We start from the raw sequence: 26,895 nt of genomic DNA on the forward strand, positions 1-26,895 counted from the left end.
GACAAGACACAAGTACACACAAACACACACAAAGGACTGGGAGGGATTATTGCATTAGCGTGCCTCTCACACTTGTGCTTCCCAATCAGGGAGTGTCTCAGCTCAGTGTCCCAGCTGTGGGATCCCTACCTACTGCTGCCCTCTCTCTCTCTCGGTTCACTGCAATTTAATTAATTCAGTAAGGTTAAATTATCAAATGATTGAAACCTCCTAGGATAACTATGACCTGGATAACTGAAAATCTTCACTGATATTCTGTAAGACTTTTTGGCATCACTAGTGTTTATATATAATAACATACATAATTGGACAAACTTCCTATTGTGACTGCTAAAACATTTAGCATTTGAGAAATCTGGATTCTTTTGTTAAATGAAAAAAGGGTTTTGTAGGAGAACATGCTAATATTTAAGGTATTAGTGGTATTATAACAAAACTGAGATATGTCGTATCATCAGTGCTACCACACAGATTTTAAGACCAAAGCAGCATGTTGCCATAGAAAATATATAAACAAAGTGACTGCAACTAACTTAACAAATACATTTACTACATACACAAAGAATGTATGATATATACAGGACACGAATGAAGCAAGTTGTTACTGGTACCAAATATGGATAAAGCTGCAAATACTCACAAAATACAAAAATTTAGCATACAGCAAATTCCATCCATCCATTCATCCATCGTCAACCGTTTATCCTGATCCTGCGTACAGGGTCGCGGGGGACTGGAGCCAATCCCAGCTGACATCAGGCGAAAGGCGGGGTACACAGCAGCATAACACAGCATAACACCGCAGCTACCTGGCTATACATGAGGCCATGAAGCAGTTTAGTATACAGCCATGTGGTCTCAGATTAATCAAACCGGTGTAAAACCAATTACCAGTTAAGTTGTTCTTAACACTACAGTACTGCCGGAACTTTGGTAATTTACAAATATAAGTCCTTGGACTCCCTTCTGTCTAAAATTATTTTCTCTCACACCACTACTCATCACGCCAGCTGACACTCTCCCTCCTGCCCCGACCTGTTAAACTCCCAGCAGGGTACTGAGCCTTCTTATTACTTGATAGCACAAAACAGGAATCAATGTGCATGAGGAGAAACATACAATATTTAAGATACTAGCTTCAAAGTTTAAACTTTATGTCAATTTGTCAGAGTGTATTTTCATGATTGGCTCAATTTCCTTTTCTTGGTTTTAAAAACAAATACACACAAAGCAACAGTTGGTTGTATTACGTTTTTTTTTTTTTTTCTTTTTGGGTCGTTTTGTTTATAACTTTCAAAATTGAATTAGGGGCTGTTTAAAAAGTTTCCACAGTGCTGGAGTAGAGTATTACAGCTGACTTTGGCTTTGTTGTTTCCTTCCTTTTATGAATAACGTGCATATTGTCGTATAACTGTGAGTCTGTATTGTCTTCATATATGTCTGTTTGTGTAGCTAACTGTCAGCCTGTCTATGTTCGTATGTGTGCCTTTGCTTTCTACAGGACTCCGGGGTGCAAACTATCCTGCAGGCTTCATATGAAAGCTGAGGATTCTGGTTACACAAGGCGGCGAGGAGAAAGGAGAGAAAAACAGATCGGCAGAAGAAGAAGGACAGCATCTGCTTTCATCCTCAACCCAGCAGGGGAGGGCTTAGGCCTGTCACTCTGAGAGAGAGAGACAGCCAGCTGCTGCAGCACACACACACACACGCACACGCACACGATAAAAACTTGGGAAAAGAAAATTCTAGAGTACCATTAAAACTCAATGGCAAGATCATTTCTCTTCTTTTGACTATTATAAAAAAAAGTATTCCTTATATTCAAGCTGTAAAAAATACATGGAAAGCTCCTACTGCAAAGTGAGTCCAAAAAGTTCTTTCCAACATGAAGGACTTTCAACTTCTCGTCTTTAAAAAAAAAAGACCTACAGAAAGACAATCCTCATACCAGAGCTGTCAGAGTCGTCCAGCTGGACAGACCATCTCTAGTTTGTGCTAAAATGCAATGGCAAGTACCACTTGGGTGTTTTCGACTCCTTCAAGCAGAAAAAGTCTCAGGCGTGCCTAGTTTTAAGTTTATTATGAATCTTTGGTTCCAATAATTGAAAAATGATGTGCACTCACAATCAATACCGCACTAAAATCTTATTAAATCTGAAATAAATTTGCATTACAACTTCCAAAAGTTGTTCTTTAACTGGAGGAGGATGATTATTTTGGTGCAGTATTTTTGTAGGTTCTTGACTTCCAGTGTTTTATTGAGTATAACAGTCTTGAAACAGGAAAATAAAGTCTTTATTAGTGTCAAATATAATCATCTTCACTGCCTGCTCCTGAAAAAAGGAGAACCATGAGAACCAAAACCAATAGTGACTGGTTGACAAAAACACAACACATTTCATATTACTCACAAGGAAAAGATATGACTTGTAGTAGCTGTTCTGGAGACTTCACTTGTGTCACACAATCTCCCTTACCAGATGGAGTTTGCGGTTGTAATGACATCGTTGATTATTTTTTTCCAGAGCACTTCAAAGAATCCAAAAGCTGAGATCTAAAGTAAATGCTGAACTTGAAGAATTAGGTTCCAAAGACAAATCATAGACTTACAGTATATGTACAGTATATAAAAAAAGCAAATGTAATAATATATTTGTGGATTTTTAATTGTTTACCTGTCAACAAAATCGACTTTGTCCATGGCTCCAGGATTAATCAACTAATAAAGGTCCTCTTTTTTTAGAAGATTATTTAAAGCCCCTTATGTGTCATGAAACAAGTAACAGATGAGGAGATGGTCTTTCTTAAAAAATAAACAAATTACTCTCAAGCAACTCACAGTAGAATAGTATGGATGAGGAGGGTTTGTTCTCCTAAAACGAATGAACAAAAACCATCTCCAATCAAATTATTTCCAAGAGCAAACCATTATATTAAAAAAATAAATAGTTGCAAAATTAACTTCTGTACATTTGAAATCAATGTCAAATCATCAACATGATTCAGGCTCAAATATGAATTAAAGGTGCTGCAATCATAAACTTGATAACCACTGAGGTACAAATAAGACAAAAGTGTATAAATACACAGCAGGTGAACCAAAAAAATGCCTACATATCACAACTAATCACAGGATGTAGTTTACCAATTGCAGGAAACAGCACAATATGGAGCACTGAATAAGAATAACAGAAAACTGTCAAGTTCTAACTGAAGGACTGTTCACACTGCAGCAATCAAATCCCAATAAAACAAGTTTTGGGTTACCTCTGCCATGTTGCCGGTAGGAACAGAGTAATGTTGATTTTATTTGTAGAAATCTCTCAAATTAACACAACCTCCAGTAACCCTTCACCGTCATTCCCTTCACCAGCTGTAATCCAGCCAATCACAGATTCGATCCAACTCTTCCCGCCAATCACCCAGAGGTGTACTGCCAAATACTTACTGGGGATTAAACTGAGGGGTAAGAAAAAAATGAACAGAACAGGAACAGAGAGGAAAAAAAAGACAGACGTTCCCTGAAAACCCCTGAAAGCTCCTGGGTCAGGTTTCTGATTGTAAAGCTGCAGATGCTCCTGATGAAATTTTGGCCCCGTACACATGCATACAGGAACACACAAAACCCCAGATACTCAGTGTAACCCTACTCACAAAATCTCTACAGTCATAGATCTGTCTGTTATCTGCTCTTCTATTGTTAAAGCAGCAAGAGGGAGTCAGTTTTACAAAATCTTTCTCCATTTATCTTCCCTCAGCTCTAAATTATCTGGACTGTAAAAATCCTCAGTATTGCGGCTCTCTGACTCCCTCTGAACCTCTTCTCTGTAACGCTGGTATGATGCCACAGTAAATACTCACCCCATGTTTGATGATGATTTAGGATTTGGACCCAGATGGGTCAAGAGCGCCTCCCTGGAGATCTATTTTAAGACTCTCATCCAATTCATTACTCTTATCATCAAATCTCACCTCCTGTGCCTCTTCTCTCTCTGTTTGAGTGAAACTCTCTTCTGTCATGTTTTAATCAAAAACAGCACAACTAAGTTTCAATGCAAAGCCTCAGCCCACACGTGTATTGATCGCTTACATTCAAATATGCACAAGGAATAATTAATGCAGAAATAAAGAGGTGATTTGTTTAATCACCTACTTGACAAAACAGTGAAGAAGCACAGCACAATAAGTCTATCCAGTTGTATAAAACAAAAAAAGGTATGGGTATTTCTATGAACATTTTTAAAATAGAATTTGCAAAACATTTCTATTGCAAAGATAATAAAATATTGAAACGTGCTAATGCCAAACAAAAAAAAACAAAACTGCAATAATAATATTTATAATTCTGTGCACCTTAAGGATTTCACTTGATAAATATAAAATCAGAGAGATTATAAGCATTAACTATTAATTAAAATCCAAGAAGTACTCTCGAGAACCACTGAAATGTATATCTGTTCCAAATATAATTTTATGGCTCTGAGAACCAAACCAGGGATCAGATATCCTTTATCTGTGCTTAAAAAAGACATTAAATATTTTTGTTATGTGAAGCCATCATGCCCTGTAAATGTACATGTTGGTGAAATAAGCCCAGTGTGTGTGTGTGTGTGTGTGTGTGAGTGAATGAGGTTGCTGGAGGTTCAGTGAGGTTTTATTGCTCCGAGCCACAGGGGGGCAAACCCCAGTTTATTGAGCTGCTGCAAGGCCATGGGTCGAATTTCACCTGCAATTAACACTATAAACCCTTCACACACACACACACAGCTGCTGTCGTTTATTCATCCAGCTTGTGTGGGATGCCAAATCAACATGACAGTAGCTTCTGTCAGTCTCTCTCACACTAAATGATCTACACTCGGTCTAACCCCCTGCAGAGCACACACACAAAACATAAACGTGCACACACACACACACACACACACACACACAAATCTCAAGAGATGACATTATTAAGGTGAGGGGTCAGAGAGTTGTAGTTGTAGTCAGGAGGTTTTGGTGATGAAACCTAACGCTCCCTCTCCTCTGCCCCATTAGCTCCCATTTTAGCTCTTTACCACTCCAGCTGTGTTTATTAAAACCTTACAGAGCAGGCAAAGGTATTTATCAGCTCCCTGAATCACTGCTGTAAAGATCCAGGTCAGGAACACATTTAACATAGTAATCTATACCACAGAGTACACGTACAGTATAGCAAGGGGACAGCGCCCTCTGCAACAGGGCAACGTAAACTAGTGAGCCTTTATAAGTTTCACTGCACACATTTGAATCCTACAGCAGCCAGTAAATATGCAGCACAGGGCTGAAAGTGTCAAAATCATGTGTTGTATCTGTACTGTGTACTGTAATGTGATATTAGCCAATGTGATGCTTTACAAATGCAACAATTATTCAATGTATAAGTAAATGTCAATTAATCAATCAATCAAACTACAGAAAATTGATAATGTATTATCATTCTGACTCATTTTATAAGCCAAAATGCCAAGAATCTCTGGTTTCAGCTTCTCCAATGTGAATATTTGTTATTTTTCTATGATTATACGCTAAATATTTTGGGGTTTTGTTGGTCTGACAAAACAAGACATTATAAAAGACATCACCATGGACTCAAGGAAGCTGAGATAGATAATCAACGCAGTCATTGATAATGAAAATAATCTGCCGTTGCAGCCAAAGTTGGAACTGTGCTGTCAGTACCAACAATTATATCAGCTTGGCTTTGTGGCCAACTGAAATGAATTAAACATTAGCTGTATAAAGTGGTAGAATACTTGGATTTGTTAAGTCGTGATGAACCCCAAATTTTTATCTTAAGGTACAAAACATCAAACCTGTCGGGCTTAAACACGCTCCCAAAAATAAGACATCTTATGTCTGACCTCCACAACATTCAATGTCCTTCAACGATCAAGTCCTGTCAAAATGTCTTTTGGAAAGATAATGAGGCCCTTTTGCAAACTGAGTCGCTCTGGATAAGCGCCTCAGCAAAATGTTCAAAATGTAGATGTAAATGTCTTGCTTACTGTACCCTGTTCCTGAGCCTGCCCTGCTGTCACCTCCAAGGCCAAAAACATGTGATGAATGGCCCCAAGCTCTCATCAATCATCTGTGATTGGCCCTGATCTGCGCTGTGATTGGCTAATTAGCCTCATCTGTAACCATTACTGCACAGAGAGGCAGCTGCGGCAGCAAAAAAAAGGATAAGAAAAATAAAGGAGGTGAAAAATGACACCATCAGGGCTGTCCTGTCACCTTGCTGCCTCCACACAATGCCAGGAATCAGACAGCTACCGCCACACAGGGGCAACCACACACACACTGTAAGACCGCAAAAAACACCTTTCAAAGACCAGAATTTCACAGGTAATTATATTATGAAAATAAATATGCGAATAAGACAAGAGCAGGGAGGAGGGGTTGTCTGGACTGTGTGTCAGCAGGTCAGCCACATCTCATCTGGCAATAGTTTCTGCCCTGCTACAGCAGCGAGAACAGCAACGCCAGCTCCAGTCAGGGGAAAAATAAGAGCCAATTTTTGGATGTCAAAGGGAAATAGCTGGTAACTGGGTGGATGAGAGCCGGACAAGAGGGAGCAACAGTTTGGTGTGGCACTGATCTAGTGACGCAGCTTTTCAAGAGCACAAAACACCAGAAAGGTTAAAGTAAAAGAGGCGGGAGGGACATAAAGAATAAAAAAATAAAAAAAACACAAGGCAGGAGAGGAAACAGACAAAAAGACAAAGTGAGGCAGGATTGAGCCGGAGGGGAGAGAAAGGGCCAAAACCACTAGGCTAACTTCTGCTCCTGCTCCCTCCCAGCCAGTCCTCTTCTCTGCACAGGAAATGGCTCACTGCAGCCAGAAGGGGAGGAGGTGAAGGGGGGGCTCGAAACAGCTGTACCCAACATGGGCCAACTCAAGGTGGGGGCACAGGCTGGGAGGAGGGGAAGGAGCAGGGAGGAAAGTAAAGATGGCAAACTCAAACATAATTTATCTGCTCAGATAAAGTCTTTAGTAAGTGATTGCTGTGGGTTTCCTTTTCTCCTTTGCGTGCTCAAATTCAGAAATGTGTTGTCTCTCGCAAAATCCCAGAAAACCGCACTCAAAAAAAGGGCAGCCAAATGTTTCAAACACCATTACAAACTGAAGAAGTCCAAAGCTTAACCCCTTTGAGGAAAAAGAGATCAGGAAGATTTAAACTATTTTATCTGTCGATTTTATACTAAAGCATTCAGCTTCCAGCATCTTTTCCATAATACCATAATAATAATAAAGACTCCATTGAGAGTAGCTGGGTAGCTCCAGGTCTGTCTGCCTGCCTGGGACAGACATCCGATACCCGGATGAGATGATGCCCAGCCAGCCGCACGCCTTCAGACGTCGTTAGAGCAGACACACAGCACGCCCCTCCTGCCACCCGCAATCCATCTACAGCCAATTACAAGCAATTTCCCTGTCCTGGGTGGGGTGCAGAGAGGGAGAGAGAGAGGGAGTTGTCAGCCTAAAGCAGACACACATGGTTCTGTTTACAAATTGCCAGTTGTTTGGCTTTGCCATGGTAACACAGTGCTGACGCTGGCTGGATGGATATTTTAAAGTGTTCAGAGAGAGGCAGAGAGTGGGTCGTGGTGACAGTCACGGCCTTTGATGGTCTGCAGGGCGGGGTGAACTTTCAGCAGGAGAGATGTTTTATTTATGCATAATGTACAAACGTCTCACAAACACATGTCTGTTTTCCTCCTGCCTTCATCTTCTCCCCCTTCCTCCTCGTCCTCCACCTCCGTCAGTTCCCCTCAGCACCTCGAGCTTCTGTTTGGCTTCCCGAAAATCCGCCTTTCCGAAACTGGAGAAGCACAGCGAGGAGGTGCCCGATTCCCCAGAACTGGAATGTCAACCGTTCCCACAGGAAACCTGGAGCGTCTCAAGCCCGGGTGCCCTGGACAGGCGAATGCAGCAACACAGGCTTGCACGTACTACATATTAGGTACAAAAGTGGTCAGTCAGACATAACAGGATGAAGAAACCTGCTGAATGTGACCCAACAACCCGAATTTTATTTGAGATTGAGAACCAGTCTTGTTGTTTCACATAGTAGCAAAGTGGGCAGAGCCACAGGTTCTGGAAGCAGTTTTTCCTCATTGTAAATTTAATGTAAAAAAAAATAATAATAATAATAATCAATACTTCTCTAAATAGCATCATTAAAGTCACTTGGATGCATAAATAATAAAATAGTTTATTTTATGGCCATTGGGTTAAAATATAAAAAATTTGATTGTCAGTTTTCCATGCTAAATACCAACAAAATACTAAACATTCTCTGATTATTTGCACTCATAATTCACTAAAGAGAGTTCAATGCAAAACAAACTCACTTTCACTCATATTTTGACTTTATTCACACCAAAGTGACTGCTTCTCACAACTTAAATTTTCTCCAGTTTTGTACCTTTATCCTCTCGTTTCTGTACGTTCAAGACGTAGGGTCAAACGTAAACTGTTTACTCAAGTTGAAACATCGTCAAAGCACTTTTTATCTGTCTGAGAAAAATTTAGTGGACTTTTACATCACTTTTTAGATTTTTAGATCGCATTGAGGCATTTTATACAGGTACACCGTCCTTTATTTTTTCACATGTGAAATCCATCCGTTTTTTTCAAAAACAACAAACGTTTTGTGCTTCCATTTTAGTAATCCCAATTCAACTCCGACTTCCTACCACAGGAGGCAAAAATTATTTAGTGTGGTTAAAATATGGATATGACTGAAAGAAGTCTTTTTGTGTCAGGTAGTGACTGATGCTTCACTGACGCCATCGACGCATCCGCGCCCCGCCTTAACAGCGTGAGCGGCTGCTTCACTCCCATTTTGCTCTGACAAAGTGACCCCACACTATGATCTACAGTTAAACCGAGGATCCCCGGTGTAACCTCCTCACCCCCACTCCCATCTCAAAGAGCGCCCCCCACCACCCTCACCTCCTAATAATAACACGGCCAGCAGTGAGGGGTCTGCTGTCAGACATGGCAACCCGTCGAGTCTTTCATCTCAACAGCCACACACACGTGTTCCGACCTTAACCTATCACACACTGTGACACATACATAGGAATGTGCGCTTCCTTACACACACATGCACAGGGGGAAAAACACAGACATTCAGAAACACTGAGTCTGCTCCTGGACGACCCCACTCTTCGTTTCATCTCCCCACTCCTTTCTCTGCTTGCTGCTGGCACCATTACGTTAACACAAACACCATATTTCTGTCATCGTCCCCAGGACGCAGCGTTCTCTTAATATCTCTCTTTCTTCTGCGGGCGTTTGGGGAATGGTGATGGGGGCCTGAAGGGATCTGGGACATGGGTGAGTTGTGGGAAACCAGAGTGCAGTCTGTGGCCTCACAGCATGAGGCCCTCTCTCTCTCCTCCTGCCACCCCCCTTTCTCTATCTCTGTTTCTCTTTTGGCAAAGAATCATAGAAGGCTTCATGCAGATCGCATATTGCGGCCTCAAATGATCTGGGAAAACATGCCCTGTTAATGCTATGTGCACATCTGAACCCTGTTCAACTCTGAAGCAGTGCACACACAGTTTGTGTCTATTTCTTTAGGCTTGTGTGTGGTTATGGTTGTGTGTGCTTTACCTCCACATAGTCTTTGGCATGGCCCCAGTCCCTCTTGGAGTCCAGGTTGCCCAGGCTGAAACTCTCCAGTTGGCCAAGGTGAATCTTTGCCACAGAACGGCTGATCTTACGCGTCACAAAGTTTGAACCTAAAACACACATTAAAAATGCTTTGTTGGCATCTTCTGAATTCAATTACAGCTCACACAGGATATAAATATTACAGAGGTTTAGCTAGGTCCAACACATACAAACATAGACAGTCAGAAATGCAGAAAAAAAAGAGCAGATAAGTGAAATCTAGGCCTCCACGTTGAGGACGGAGTTTAGAGATCCCCACAAAATGTCTACATAACACTGTATCACCACACACACATACACAGCCTTCCAAACCTCTACTAATGCTCCAAGTCCTCTTTAGCCAAAGCAAAAACTCAAGCAAAAAGCCACCCCAAGTAAAATCAATTCATTACAACCTCACATTACAGCCACGAGATCCTTTTAGATTCTCCTCTCTCATTTTCCTGTCTAATTCACTGTTTCAGTGTCACATTGGCAAGATGCCAAGACAAATCTCAGCCCATCACTCTGTCAACACCAAATAAGGAACAGGCAAGTTCCACAGAAAAATGACAACCAAACAGGACCACCCTGGCTCTGCTGGTGCAATGTCCAGTCCAGAATCACCACATCCAACAGCAAATTCATCTGCCAGATCACCCAGCGGTGCTCCTCATTCCGAGCCGAAACACGTGGCGATATTATCGGTGGGAAAACTAATGGGCTACTAATGACTATTTCTGTGCCGCTATGAAGGGTTAGAGATGTTTTTGGGTGTTTTGGCGGGACACTGAGGGCTGGTGTCAATTTCTCTGAAAAGATGCCTGTGAAGAGAGCCTGCAAATAAATGCACCAGACCTCCAACCCAAACACAGCATTATAATGATGGAAATCAACGCTAAATTTTAGGGTGTCATGTCTGATTATGCCACCATCTTAGTTGAAACAGCTTATTAGAGCTTGTAGGTTTAGCTCTGGCTAAAGTCTTGCGTCTTATGTACAAAAGCCAATACGGCAGATATGTGGGGATATTTGAAAATATAATTTCAAAGGAAAGCTTGAAGCTTGCATCAAAGACTTGGCTATTTTTAGCCCACACAACATCTCTACCATGCTTAAATCTCCCACAACCTTGCGTGAACCTCTTGGAGACCTCTTAAGAGCTCCTACATGCTGTTTTTTAAACTCATCATGTCTGGGATGAATGTTGCCTTTTAGCTCTGAGCCTGTCCTGGTCAAAATACAGCAGCTCTGTCTCGACACTGTATCCTTGTTGCCCTGACATGGAGCAGAGCCTCCATTTAGACACAGGAAAATCCCATGAACCCAATCATGCGAATGCACCAAATTTGTAGTAATTATTTCATAGGAAAGCGACAGCCCTGGGCAGGCTGAGCAAAAACAGACCAGAGAAGGTTAGACACGCTTATTTGAGAAAATATAGCATGTTGTGTGTTGGTAGCAGGTCACATGGCCCCCATGTCAACGCTGCTTTGTCGCCATGTTGAGCTGGAGTTTAATCAAGTTTAAATGGGGCTCTATACAGTCTTCAGACTTTCTCTGGATCACACCACAAGCACCGATTTAAAAAAAATATTTATGAAATCCGATCTCAAAATCAATCTATTATTCTGAATTTTGTGAATCAATATAAATCACAAGTTTATTAAGAAATAGCATGTGTCTACAAAGCGTAGATAAATTGTGGTGGAAACCCCCTCCGATGTCAGACCCCGTCCTGACTTGTTTCATTGTCTCATATGGCCCCGGGGCTGTTCTCTAACCTGGCAGGTCATCTGTTCTGGCAGGTACCACTGCTCCTGCTAACTGTAGTCAAATGTTAATTATTCATCAGACACATCCATGGCTGTCAGCTTCACTCTCATCCACATCAGTTAGAAAGGCTCATCCAAGGATGTGGGTTATTTACCATGCAGCTACATACAACCGTCCTATGTCATATATCCAGCACTCAAATGATTAAGCAATTGGTCAGTGGACAGACACATGAATCGGCAACTATTTTAAAGGGGAACTCCATAGATTTTACACACGATCATTTGATTAGTCATGGAGAATGTGGCTCCAAAGAAACTTCTGAGAAAGTCTGAGAAAACAGCTCCTTGTGACGTCATCAAAGTTATCTCTGCTTGAGCTTTTTAACTGAGAGCCTGTGTAACAGTCTAATGAAAAGATGCTATCAAGTTGGATTATCAAAGGTAAAGAAATCTTGACCCATACTAGAGGCTAAAAGTATTTTCTTAGCTTCTGCAGCTTCGATTTTGACTGTTCTTATTTTAAACCGGTTTCCCTTAGTCTCACAACTTAATAATCGATTCAAGTATTTGGGCCAATAAGAGTCAAACATGTGATGCGTTACCCTCTCTAATGTCAGTATTTGCTGCTTTAAACATTGCAACACGATTTAAAGCCTTCTTTTCTTGTTTTATGTCTTTGAGTTTACATTGGGCACACAACTTGAGCACATTTGTGCGCACATTCCACTTTTTGCTATATTCAGCTTTTGTTCTATTTTGTTTCTCTATTTAATAACACTGTAAATTAAATATTTTGAAGGTTCTGATTGTTTGTCTGATAAGCCCACAATTTTATCTTGGGCTCTGGAAAATTTTGAAGTATAATTCCCACTATTGGTTATTACATTTCTAGATTTAATTGTTCATCAAAAAATAATCCATGTATTACATGATACATTTTCATTAGTTGCAGCTCACTATATTATAATGTTACAACCCAGTGAAGCAAGGCTATGCAACACTAGCCCAGATTGGTAACTACGGTAAATTGGAAGGCAGGGGTTTGATTTCATCCAACATCCAAGGGAAACTCAAGTTTGCAGGTTAAACACAGGTTGTCAAAACTCTGCAGAGCCGAGTTGGCTCTTAAAAAAGTGGCAGAGGGATCCAGTGTAGCACTGTACACCCAATCAGTAATAAAGTGCATTATTTCCCCCCAAGCACACCTGTAGTCTCCTTGTAAAGCTCACACCTCTGTTTGGAGTGGCTCTGCTCCCTGTCTGCTCTAATTGCTGCGGTGTGGACTAGAGCATGGGCCTAATGGACCGGTCTGCCTGGCTGTGGACAAAGCCTGCTCTGTTGCTGGCCAGGGTGTTAATGTGTTTCCTTTACTGGCAGCGGCACCGCAGGACAGCCAGGAGGAGGGAGTGGAGGCAGGCGAGGGGAGCCAGGGGGACTAACAGGAGGTTTCGAGCCCAAACAGGGCAGTGGTGGCCGTTTAACCTTGCCCGGCGGAAAGTCTAATAAAACCATGGGCCGTGAAAACTGAGCAGACAGCAAAACCCATGCCAGAAACGGACACTCAATCTCTTTCTCTCTCTCTCTCTCTCATTCTCACTTAACCGTTTCTTTTCTTTTTTTTTTTTTTTTTTTTTTCATCATTCCTTTTAATTTTTTGGCCAGAGAAGTGACAGGAAACACGTAACACACGGGCTTCGTTGGCACAGCTGGGCTTAAGTATGGGGAGAAAAAGGAGGAGGAGGAGGGTGAGGAGAAATGTGCAGAGATGTCTCCCATCCAGAGCCAGGCCATGTGGGCCCAGACAGGATGGGGACGGGAGCTGTCAGCTGGGGGCTCGGGTGTGGGAGAGTCAGGGAGGAGACTGTGGGTTTGAGGGGATTTTGGCTTGACTGGCCTTGGTTACTCAACAGATTCTGTTGTTAGAACCATGCTGCTAAAGAAAGGTGACTTATGAAGTCTGTCTTCAAACTGTGTGACGGCCCAGCCCTTACACACTCAGACCTCAAGATGTCTGACTAACACTCGCTTATATTCCTGTCTGTGGGCGTATTTATGAGCATTTACTAATTGAGATTCAACCGCAGTGTGATTTATTCAAATCACTCTTCTGTAACATTTATTCTGAAGTCATAATGTGCAGTCACGGCTCAGCCAAATGGCTCATTCGCTCTGGAAAAAGCGGAGTGAATTCAAGTCTTGCATCATATCAGACATTTATCAAACTGATATTTTATGTTACATTTACACAGGTAGAACACCCACTTCCTTCCTAAGCCAAGTCTCCTCTTTCAACTTCAGACTTGCCGTATGTTTTGCATTGCCACGTAAACCAGTTCCAAGGTGATTTGCAGGATGTTACTAAGTTCTTCCTTTTCTTAATAAAAATCTGAAAATACTTGGTAACGCAGATTGTTTTAATGAGACACATTCCAAAAATAGGACAGATTGCCAACTTCTCTTTAAAACGTTGAACACAGAGACTCATTCTACCTAATTTCCAGATATTTTACAGCTGAGTCATTTCTATCCCGAGCTTGTCTGAACTGGCTACATTCTAAAGCTAAAGAAAAAAGAAAAAATAGCCAAGACTTAATTTTGATTGCCACAGTTGTAATAGAAACCCTTAGGTTACCTCAACACAGGGTTTACACACCTGTTTTGGAGTTCAACCAGAACTGCAAATCCCATAATCCAACTCTGTCTTTGAGCAATGGCCTAGGGGAGTGAAAGGCTTTGCGGTAGATTTGAAGTGAAAAATGCAACCTCCACTCCCACACGTTTCACAATTTAGATCGACCCTGTAGCACTGTTTACGTCAAAATGAGTGCATCCTCATCTCATTCCCATCTTCTTTATCTGTACTGAGTTATGAACAAAATTAACCTGACTTGCAGCGATACTGAGTGATTCTGCAGGAGGAATCTTCCCCAGGTCGGGGGTTGGCCAAATTCCACCCTGGCCAAAGACCTGTCAGAGTCTGCCATCACTGTTATTGCACAATTCACATTCTGACTGATCTATGGAGTCTCGATGAAGGGAGAATATTTGCATTACATCCAAAAGAGGTCATGCGCTCAGCTCCGCCAGCACAGCGTCTATTCACACCTGACAGACTGCTGCCCTCGTACTGGGCTGACAGGGAGGGTGCAGAGAGAAAGAAATGTGATGCGAGGAGGGTCGGAATGAAGCTGGGGGGTTGCGAAGACAAAAACAAAGAACAAAAAAGTCATTTTTTTAAAATTGGGTGTGATGCAACAAAATGGATGGATGGGACAGGGTGTGCAAAGGTGTGGGGAAAGAAAAAGAGGGTGTGAAGAAAGAATGGGGAGTAGATGATACATGTTTTCCTTGAGCTTGAACACTGACAGCACCACCTCCACATTGCAGAACTGAGAGCAAACCCTAGTATCGAAAACAAAGACGTAATTGTCTGGCAGCATCCAGTATTGCGACTAAATCAAATGACCGTAGAGTGAAATTTTGAGGTCTCAATTGTCCTCCTTAAGGGTCCATAGAAGATCTGGCAAAGGTTGAGAAAGGCGATGGGGTGCCCTCAACTCGTGGTGCAATTAGTACCGCTCAAACCCAGCACTCTGTCAACAAGATTCTTGGTTACCATGGTGATCTGGGACAACAAACACAGATTTGAGGGCGGCAACGGGGATGAGTGAAGGTAGAAACCTCAACAAGCACGTGATGTCTGGGAGAGAAGAGGACTCTGTCATCAGCTCTGTTTTGAGGCATCAGACTGCGCTCTTCACCTGGCCACAGTTCAGCTGATGTTGAGATTCTTCTCACTCAGCCCTTTCTCATCAACACTCGACGAAAGGCCGAAAAATAAAAAGTGCCCGCTCCACGCCAAGTTCAGTCTTACGAGATACTGCCAAATCCCATTGATGCCCCCCTGAGCGAGTCATTCCTATCTGAAGATTTCCTTCAAAAATAACTTCTCCAATAAATGGAAAACATATTCTCTTACAAATCTATCACGGGATCTCACCTTTTGGGATCAACCTCAATGAAAGCAGAAAGGCACGTAGAGGCTAAGTGGCTGTATATGTGAGTATTTGAGGGGGCAGCATTGACTTTGGCAGTGCTATTCTAACTTCCCCAATGCTAACTGGTCTTCTCTCCTAACATAACAGTTTATTATTCTATACTGCCAAGCATGAACCACAGAGCGCTCAGGGTGGAGAGATGGATGAGACTTCCCCAAATAAACCAGGGGATTAGCCTCCAACTGGAGCCGGTCAGTAGTAGCAACAGCGGATACACACAAAACATATTACTGCACTGATTTACTGCAAAGCCCTAGATCAACACTCAGCTAATAACTATAAATTAAATTGGGATGTGTCTTTTATTGTCAATATTAGATTTTTGGGGTGTTTGAGGTCCTGTATGTTTCTTGAATATTTTGACCAAATAAATATATGAACTGGTTATTTGCACAGGTTTCACCGCTGATCACTCTTGCCAATAGGCTGTGGAGTACTGCACTGTCTCATGTGTCACAGCAATATGGAGTCTATTTAGCACCCCTGCTAACGCTAATCCCCCTCTTCAGAGTCAGTGTGAGAGCTGTTTGTTATGGCTAACAACTAAGCTAACCAGAAACGAGCTAGCCGCGGTGTGAACCAGCCGACAGATGCAGGCTTCTGTTTGCTTTTCTTCACGCTGGATTTCCACTGGGATATTTTTCCTTCCCGACTGTCCGATTCCGACCTTTCGCTGCAGAACAATAGAGATCGGCTGTTTATTGGTTGAGTGGTCAGGTGTTTACGAGAACTGTAAGAGAAACCAGAAGTGCATTCCTGCAGGGATTAAGTCATCCTAGGCGCTGTAAGAGACAGAGCTCCTTGTTGAATCCTACAGAGGGACAGTAAGGCTGGGGGTACTGGAGTTAAGCTTCCCTTCTCCCTCTCCAGTCATTTCCAGCAGCCACCAGATCATCCTATGTGACACACCCCAACACGCCACACTGCGCAATGGAGATAATTGACCACTGGTAGGTCACTTTGGCAGACGCCATTACAGCAAGTTGTTAAAAGGGAAAAACTCCCTCATAAAAGGCAAACATCTATTTCTTTCTCAAACACAGACACATAGCTACTGGCACCCTGGGATAATGACATCACAGCTTTTCCTGTGTGTGGGAGGGGGGTGCAGGAGAGTGGTGATGACAGAGCCACTGAAACTGACATCATGGACTTCCTCCCTTATTAGTGACTAATTATCCAGAGGTACAAGCAGCACGTAAACGACAGGTAATGAATAAGCCTTTCTCATAATCTCTCTCACCACAAGGGCGTGAACAAACGAAGGGATGGTGTTCCAAATTTCCCCAAATCACTTCTGCCACTTTCTTGTGTAGTTTTAACTGTTAAGAAGGTTTTGAGTTAGGAGAAAGTTTTATCTTTACCTTGGTAGCCATTGTCATTGCATTTCCTTGTTATAACTGCTAAGTTCACCCAGCTTGTGTGTGATGAACACTTCAATCGAGTTTACAACTCAGAGAACTATCAACAATTGACGGTAAATATGCTTAATGGGTTTAAAATGAGTATACAGCAAGCAGCTCTGTTTAATATCTGATGTTAACAACGCCAAGATGTATGTGAGAACATACGCACAACCGTACACTCCAACAAGGAATGGAGGGTGGGGGTGGGGGTGCAGCTTGAAAGCACCACCTCCTCTGTCTAAAGCCCTCCTGTGGGTGACAGAGTGCATGGCCAAACGCCCCCTCAGTGAAGCAGCAGCAGGGTCACGGCGAGCCCCGGGGGCCTGGGTAAACACTGGCCAATCCAGCCAACACAAGCACCACACTGGATTGTGCAAGGCAGCCGTGGGACATCTGGCCACATCACAGCGCAGCGTTCCTGCTTTATGAACAACAACAGCCGTAACTCTGAGAATAGAAGCGGCAGGATTAAACCCAGTGGCCTGCCGGAGAAATGCTGACTGTGGAGAAAGGAGCAGTAAGAAATGGACAATGAAGCAATACAGAGGAAGAAAAAGGAAAGCAGTATGTGTGGCAAAAATGGAAATATAGAGGCAGAGTCAGAGACAGACATGAAAAAAAGGCTGACCAAGGACCAAAAGGCTAAGGACGTGTTATCGAGTTGGCAGCAAGCTTTGCCCTTATAAGGTCATTGTGTGTACTTGTGGAAAAGAACACAAGCATCTCTGATTTCACAGTTTCACAGGGCTTTCAAACTGCCCATTTGTTTATCTCTAGGGCTGTAAACTTAAATTTTTTGATTAACTGATTAATTGTAAAGTTTATACAATGTCAGAAAAACATTTCCAGAGCCCAAGATGACGTCTTGAAAATGCTTTTTATTTGTCTGACCAACTGTCCAAAAAAGGCAATGATATTCAATTAACAAAGACAGCAAATACAAAAATTTAAGACTCTTGAACCAGAAAATGTTTGGCATTTTAGCCCGATAAATAACCCAACCGATTAACCAATTATTTTAATTGTTTTAGATTTATTTTCTGTTGATCAACAAACTGCTTCAGCACTACTCATCTCCATCACTCCTCCTTTCATCCAACCCGTTCTACTTGTTTAGCGGAATCACACATCATTCCCAGATAAGCAAATTCTTTATAACAAGACCTCGATGGCGACTACGCCATCTTTGCTGAATTTGCTGCAAACTATACCAGTTCCCATACCTACCTATCTGTGGTAACCCATTAGGATTTACTGGCTGACCCCTGGCCTTGGCTGGGGTCGTGGCCAGGGCCTTCATTAGGAGATAAATCATAAACACCTGAGCGGCTGACCTGTGTGCAACACTGGCGCTGAAGTCATGTGGTATTCATTTTGGGTCGTGGTGGCGTGTAAATCGGGTTAAACCAGCGCCTGCGACCCTTGGGGCTCAGAGCACATATTAAAAATGTGACCACAACCCACTCAATATGTCAGAATCTGTGTGTGTGTGTGTGTGTGTGTGTGTGTGTGTGTGTGTGTGTGTCTCAAGTAGTTATGAGAAACCTGGCTCCCATAATGAATGAATATTACTCTATATAGAGCATGTAATTGAATACTTTTACACAATCCAACAAGTGTTTATTCTGTTTTACTGCTTTATTGTGGTTTGAGATGTCAAGTTTCTTTCACAACGTAACCTGAACTTCACAAAAACCTATGATGTATGATATGATAAAGTCATTCCTTACTGGCAAAACAGTTCACAAACATGCCATCTGATAAAAACCACAGCAGTTTTGGGAATTATTTACTTTTAATATTATATAATAGCTATTGTATGATCACTTTCGCCATGGTACAATATTAAATTACCTTATATATATATATATATATATATATATATATATATATATTATATATATATATTCACAATGTTTGGATTTATAATAGATTGTTAAACACTGCTTTAAACTGTGTTTTTAGTTGTATACCAATATTTGAATTTTGTACACAGAAAATACACCTTGACATGTCTGTTGTAGCCTCAGAGTATGATTTAATTCTCAGATTTTATGTGCTTTTGTATTTCTTTAACAAAAAGGTGTCATTGTAAGTCAGTACCTTTCCCCCACACCCACAGTCAGTTAACAATTGAAGTTTTTATAAAGAAACTATACCAATAGTATTATTAATAGCTTTATTTGTTACGTATTTGTAAGTGTAATTATAAAGTTCAAGTTATATTAAATAAAGTAATGTGACTTTCTTCCAACTCCTGCCTGATCACACCAGATCTCTAATCTTCTCCTCTTTCAGTGTGTGGTTTCCAGCTGCACAGCAGCAGCGAGGAAAAAGCTTCAGAGAGTCGTTCACCACTGCCCTGAAGATCACTGGCTGCCCTCCACCACCTTCTGATCTGCTGGCCACTGAGCAGCTCCACTGGAGCAGTCGTGGTTAATGGCATTGCTCAAGGGCACCTCAGTGTTGGTAAATGAGGGAGGGCAAGCGCTGCAAGTTCACTTTCCACACCCAGATTTTCCTGCCGGTCCAGGGATTGAACCGGTGAGGACACTTCTCTAACCTTTAGGCAACCACTGCATGAGTGACGGTTTTAGATTTTGTTGTACATGTTCAATGACAATAAATATCTATTACTATCAGGTGCTGCAACAACCTAATTTCCTCAACCAAAATAACTACGACTTTGTGGTGACATGAAAACGCAGAATGCATTACATGCTGTGCGCTCACCTCTCCTTGGGCTCTCGTGGTTAAAGAGGATCCCGTTGACAGCGAACATGTTGTAGGCCTCTCGAAAGTTCACCACGATCCAGTAGGCATACAGCTTCGCAGCACCTGAGAGGAGAGGTGGAAAAACACGGGGACAGAGGAAACAAAGTGACAAAAGCATAGCAAGTACCAATTTTATATCACTTCACACAAAACCCAACAGTCTCTAAAGATCCACAATCGTTCCTTTGTGGACTTGACCAGTGCACAAGCAGACCTTTCACTCAGATGATGTTTTTATTGACTTAATCAACAAAGAAAACTTTCATGCAGCTTTTAATATGGTTCAATATTAGAGTGTCAATTTAAGCAGAGAACCAGTGATCCTTTCTTTTCAATTCTGCAGAAAGACCATATCAGACAGAAAGATCCGTTGTTATAACTACACTACATGTCAGAGTTGAACACGGATCATATTTCCCCGTCAGGAACGTGAACCGCAGACTCCCGCTGATTGACCAAAAGCAGGCTTGTACAAAAAGTTCTCCGCTCGTTTCCTCACACCATCTTCCTCCTCCTCCTCCTCCTCCTCCCCTCTCCTGTGATGAGGGGAATACCAGAGAAAGCGAAGGGAGGCGCCCGTTGATTAAGCCGCAGGTCACGATGTACACTGGAGGTGAAGGGAGGTCCCCTGGGTTACTCCCGCATCCCCCTTCCCATGTCTAATTAATAGATGAGCAGCCCTCCTCATGATGGTATTCACCTCCCATGCAGCCTCAGATTGAGCGCTGACAGATGGGGAAAGTGTCAGTGAGGAAAGCATTTAGACAATAGAGAACATGAAACCTGATCGTGTACAGTCAGCGTGTATGTGTGTGTGTGTGTGACTGTATGCTGAAAGTGAGCGCTGAGTGCTGTGGATATAAAGGTGTCTTTGTTAAAGTGAGAGCCACTCCAGTCTTCAATCAGACATTTGGCCTCAGGGTATGTGGAGAGCTCAAACGCTGCCTGAGCACTGAAGCCCTCCTCTATTCACCAACTCTCTCTTTCTAACACACACACAAGAAAAAAGTGCTGCAGACGTATCCGGCAATCTTTGTTTTTATTCCCTTACATGGCCATACGCAATGCCTTGAGGAGTGGTGCAAGGTAGAAAATGTTAGGTAATCGGTACGTGTGTTTCCACATGTATCTATCGTACATTACGTATGTGTGTGTTACCATAAGGTGAGCGAGGGTAGAAAGGCGTGGTTTCCTTCTGAGGGATCTCCTGAACTTTGCCGTACAGCTCGCTGGTGGAGGCCTGGTAGAATTTTACGCTGTTGGTCAGACCACATGTCTTTATGGCGTCCAAGAGACGAAGCGTCCCCACACCATCCACATTAGCGGTGTACTCGGCCAATTCAAAGGAGATCTAAGAAAGAGGAAGAGAGAAAAAGAGATTGAGAAATTATTAAGGGATCTTAATAGGAAATGTCCTCTATTTATTCACACAAAAGCATTCATAATATTTAATTTAATGACTATAGAAAAGAGCTGCAAACTTAAGATTTAAACTCTGGACTAGTCTTTTAGTATCTAAGTAACAAAAAGAGGACTTGAATTAAGACTGCTCAAAACTTAAAACAAATTCAAGACAACATTCAAGTTATCAAATTGCAGAAAAATAAATAATACCACAACAGTTAGGCCTTGCATTGCAACACAGTGTGTATAGTAACTTGTGTAAAAGTAGTAAGCTAAGTAAAATGTTTAAATTATAATTTTTTTCTTATTTCAATGATCAGAATTCAGACGGAGAAAGAGCAAATTGTGACTTCAGATCTGCAGTGCATTTGCCTCAAAAGATGTAAAACTAGCTATGTACAATATTATAATTTTTATTTTTCATGCGTTTTAATGGCTAACTTAAAACTTTTATTTTATAAACCAATATATTTTCAATACCACTAACCAACTTTTAATATGCAACTTTTGATATAAATTATATTCAAAACATTAAAATTGGACTTTGATGGTTCAATTGATTAAAATGTACTAAAATCTTTTAAATCAGTCTTGAACTGGAAAGCTGCCACCAGCTGCCATATTTAAATTTAGAGGTGCTGGAATTGTCATGTCAGCCAATCAGGATTCAGCGTTGCAAATGGATCTCAAGTTTTGATAATAATTCAAGAGATACCCTTTTAAATCCCCCATAAATAAATAATGAAGGGTATTGCCCAAGTATACATGAAATTAAATAACCCAAAGTCAATAACTTGACAAGGTCACTGCCTGAGTTAAATAACAAATTGTGTAGGGGAGAGCGGGGTATGTTGTCACACTTTTCACACCATCTAATATTTACTGAGCACCGTACATCACAATGGTACAAATGTCAAACCAAATGAAAGAATGAAGTCTTGGGCAGAAGTTTTGTATTCATTACATCTTCATATCTTATCTCATTATGGAGCTGTAGACTGTTGAATAGAAAGTGTGCATCATCAGCAGGTAAGTTGTCACACTGCATTGGGTAAGTTGTCACATTGGATTATCAAACAGTTAGAACACTTAATTGTGAATATTGATTTCAATTTCAAATTGTAACCAGAACTAAAAGTAAAAATCAATCAACAATCAAGCCTAGGGAATTTGGAAAATACATAATTTAATTCAAAACAAAAATGTTGGCAGAGCACACACTAAGTGGACAACGTCTTTCTTTGAACTTTAAAGTCAAACGTTCTCTGGAGTGCAAATAGATCTATGGTAATTGAATGTAATGCTGCAGATAACTTCTTAACTAAACAGATGTGGTGTTTAAACACACTAATGCAACAATGTGAATTTTGCGTACAACATCTGACTAATCAGACATGTCTTTAGTGTCACAGTTCTGCCACATATAAATTGCCTGGCCTGACGTGCAAACATCGCAGGCCCAATTGTTGCATTTCACACACTTAAACAACGTCTTCTTTCTTTCTTAGCTGTACTTCTGATTGATTTGTTCTTGAACTTCACCTGCCTGACTGCCTTTAACATTACGTCAGGTGGTGTACTGTCATTCTCTTCTGTTGATAATTTTCTTCCTTCCTTCAAAAATACATTCCTCCTTGCAATTACAAATTAATTTATTTAATTAGCTTATTTGTCTGCTACCCTTGTTGCCTAACTAAATTAATAACTGGATCATGTAGTGTGTGTGTGTGTGTGTGTGTGTGTGTGTTTGTATCTACTAACATACTACATGCCTACGGTATAAGACTGTATATACTCATGAATTCAGTCTTGTCCAGGCATGAGGCTGCTGCTGTAAACTACAGTGTGTAAGATTCTATTTACAGTATAATTTAATACTTGTGTCAGAGGTAATTACACAATTTCACATAGTTTTTTGAGCATGTTGTATGTGTTTATTTGTACTGGGGCAAGTAATCACGTGTGACGACTTGCCCCAAAGTCATTGAGACAACTTGCCCCAAACTGACATGTGTGCTAATGTTGGCTAAATCTCAAGGTTAGCTTAACATAGCGCTTCAGCTGAAGTATCAAAAGATACGTTATTGTCTCCTCTACTTTGTGCAAAGTTATCATTTTGAACATTCATACCTAATAAGGTTGGAATACATAAAATGTAAAGTGCAAATGTTTTACTTTTGAAGCAAAAAAATAATAAAATTGTGCTCACCTCAGATTAGAGTGACCTTGGCCACATGTGAACAGGAAGTTGAACATAGAAAAAGAAGCCACACAAAATGGCTATTTGATTTCTGACATAGAGCCTCTAGTGTTGGAGTTATGAGCAGTGTGACAACTTACACACGAGACAACTTACCCCGCTCTCCCCTACAATTACAGATCACCTTTCACACAAGGTCACCAAAATCTTTCCTAAAAGGAGGTGGGGGTCAAAAATGATGGAGAACGTGGTAGGGGAATGTGTTGCTTCTGGAGTCCATCAGAGCCAACAGGGAAGCTTATACCTCAAACTAAGAACTCAAACTCCCAGAATGCCTGTTTCCACTGTTGAGGGCCAAAAGTGGAGGAACTTAATGAACACTTGGAGAGAAATTAAGTTTAAATTAGAAATATATGTGTGTGTGTGTGTGTGTGTCCATGACTGAGTGTATGACACCGTGTACCTGGACTGCATGTGCTTATGTGAGTGCCAGGACAGCCTCAGGCTCCAAATCAGGCGTGACGGTTAAAAGCCGTGCTGGTTAGTGGTCACCACACCTGGAGCAAGCAGCATGAGCCACGTCTGTACGAAGGAAACGCTTTGGCCCTTTAGTGCTTCCACACCAGCGCTGCACACATGGCCAGATAAAGACCCCTTATTTAAAGCTGGGACCAAAGAACACTGGGCCTCTATTCCAGTCAAAGTCCATACACATGCCCTAACACACATTCACACAGAGTGCGCAGGTTTGATCAGGTTCAATTACACTCAACAGCTCAGTGTTATTACCGTAGACGCTCCACTCACGCTTTTACTTTGCATTCTGGCATTTTCATTTACATCATTTACAAGAGAAAGTGAGGGGACACTTTATATACCAGCCTATACTGTATATTATGATGTTTTTTGAGTTGGACACAGTAATGTAAGCTGTGCAAAAGAATCCAATTCAAAATCTCAACAAATCAAATTTGACCAGTTGAATAAACAACTGAGTATAATGAGTTTCACAAATACACTATTTTTACTGAAGAGATATTGTCTGATGTTCATCAAGATGTTAGGTCACATTTGTAATCTTGTTTACTTATTCTTTGATTCTTGGACTTTGACTTGTGTTTAGACAAAATTTGACAATCTCGGCTTCTTTTGTTAAATAAAAAAAAATATATATATATATATATATATATATTTCCTATAGAAAGTAAGGTGTAAAAAATGTTGTTTAGGGATAGTATTAAAAAAAGTAAAATAAAGCATGGGCAGTATTTTCCCTAAAATGTCGACTGGAAATTTTGAACAACATATAAATGAACAACAAATGAAAATGCATCGTGTTGGGCTTGTTCAGGTCAGGACTGATGCAGCCAGCGTTCTGGCTCCTGATGAAGCCTAAACCTGAAACAGACAATACCTGCCTTCATGTTCAGTGAAGGGGAGGGAACAGTCACACACTGTCACACACACACAAGACCGATTTCCTCTCCAATGACAGATGTAATATAATCCCAGCTCTCTCAGGTCCACATTCAGCTCTTTCTCCGTCACTGTGGAGCTCCGCCCATCCTCAACCTCTTCCTTCTTCACACATTTCTCCCCCTGCTTTGTCACTGCTCCCTCTCCCTGGACTTCACCAACCTTATTTTATGCTACTACAGTACCTCCCTCACCAAGACCCCCTGTCTGTCCTGCTGTCTGTGTGTGAGTCTCTCCATTCCTCTTGTTTTTACAACACTGAAGAGGTCTGTGACACACACAACCATACGTACACACACACAGACTCAGGGTATCAAAACCAGCTGAGAGGGGCAGGGTCCAGGACGCCTTGACAGCTTAAATCAAACAAATTGCCTTAATGCCTCCATTCTCTGTCATTATGTAAGGCAGGGCCCGAGCGCTGACGGTTTAAAGGCCAGACTTTTGTGTACACTACTGTGTGTATGTGTGTGTGTGTGTGTGTGTCTGGGGGGTGGCTGCTGGGCCCCTCGGTCGACCTGGCAGATATTGTTCTGTTCTGGGAAGTCAGCCAGGCTCCGTCAGCATTGGGGGTCTGCCGCCGAAAAAAAAAAGTGATCCGTTTAAAAGGTTCTAAATGTACAGGATATACGTGCCGCGTTTAGTGGTTTCATTTCTTCCCTGCTCACACAAGGCCTGTTGAAATGCCTGCTTGAAACTGGGGAATGTTACTCTGTGTCTGTGTGCGTGTGTGCTCGCTCGCTCATGTATACCAGAGTGTTGGTGTGTCTTGAAAGATGTATAAATATGAGCTACATTTATTCAGCCGTGGCCTCCCTCTGCATGCCTGCATGGCGTTTCATAGAAAAAAAAAAAAAAAAAAAGCCAATAAGTCGTATATACAGTGCCTTGCGAAAGTATTCGGCCCCCTTGAACTTTTCGACCTTTTGCCACATTGCAGGCTTCAAACATAAAGATAAAACTGTAATTTTTTGTGAAGAACCAACAACAAGTGGGACACAATCATGAAGTGGAATGAAATTTATTGGATATTTCAAACTTTAACAAATAAAAAACGGAAAAATTGGGCGTGCAAAATTATTCAGCCCCCTTAAGTTAATACTTTGTAGCGCCACCTTTTGCTGCGATTACAGCTGTAAGTCGCTTGGGGTACGTCTCTATCAGTTTTGCACATCGAGAGACTGAAATTTTTGCCCATTCCTCCTTGCAAAACAGCTCGAGCTCAGTGAGGTTGGATGGAGAGCGTTTGTGAACAGCAGTTTTCAGTTCTTTCCACAGATTCTCGATTGGATTCAGGTCTGGACTTTGACTTGGCCATTCTAACACCTGGATAGGTTTATTTGTGAACCATTCCAGTGTAGATTTTGGATCATTGTCTTGTTGGAAGACAAATCTCCGTCCCAGTCTCAGGTCTTTTGCAGACTCCATCAGGTTTTCTTCCAGAATGGTCCTGTATTTGGCTCCATCCATCTTCCCATCAATTTTAACCATCTTCCCTGTCCCTGCTGAAGAAAAGCAGGCCCAAACCATGATGCTGCCACCATGTTTGACAGTGGGGATGGTGTGTTCAGGGTGATGAGCTGTGTTGCCTTTACGCCAAACATAACGTTTTGCATTGTTGCCAAAAAGTTCGAGTTTGGTTTCATCTGACCAGAGCACCTTCTTCCACATGTTTGGTGTGTCTCCCAGGTGGCTTGTGGCAAACTTTAAATGAGACTTTTTATGGATATCTTTAAGAAAATCTCCCACCTCAGCTGTAGATCTCTACAGTACATCCAGAGTGATCATGGGCCTCTTGGCTGCATCTCTGATCAGTCTTCTCCTTGTATGAGCTGAAAGTTTAGAGGGACGGACGGGTCTTGGTAGATTTGCAGTGGTCTGATACTCCTTCCATTTCAATATTATCGCTTGCACAGTGCTCCTTGGGATGTTTAAAGCTTGGGAAATCTTTTTGTATCCAAATCCGGCTTTAAACTTCTCCACAACAGTATCTCGGACCTGCCTGGTGTGTTCCTTGTTCTTCATGATGCTGTCTGCGCTTTAAACGGACCTCTGAGACTATCACAGAGCAGGTGCATTTATACGGAGACTTGATTTCACACAAGTGGATTCT

The 26,895-nt window shown here is 41.7% G+C and overlaps 1 protein-coding gene across 1 annotated transcript in view; it reads right to left on the bottom strand.

The window, feature by feature from the left end:
- The window catches only part of gmds (GDP-mannose 4,6-dehydratase), a 172,488-nt gene that overhangs the window by 90,920 nt on the left and 54,673 nt on the right, over window positions 1–26,895 (bottom strand). Inside the window, exons 5-7 of the mRNA XM_038715078.1 lie at window positions 20,861–21,053; window positions 19,661–19,765; window positions 9,647–9,774 (exon numbers count right to left, since the gene is read on the bottom strand). Coding sequence (XP_038571006.1) covers window positions 9,647–9,774; window positions 19,661–19,765; window positions 20,861–21,053 — 426 coding nt within the window. The remainder of the gene's footprint in view (window positions 1–9,646; window positions 9,775–19,660; window positions 19,766–20,860; window positions 21,054–26,895) is intronic.

This window comes from Micropterus salmoides, unplaced genomic scaffold (assembly GCF_014851395.1).
Source record: "Micropterus salmoides isolate LMB-PRFRI ecotype aquatic unplaced genomic scaffold, ASM1485139v1 Ms_hic_scaffold_13, whole genome shotgun sequence".
NCBI classification, from domain to species: Eukaryota; Metazoa; Chordata; class Actinopteri; order Centrarchiformes; family Centrarchidae; genus Micropterus; species Micropterus salmoides.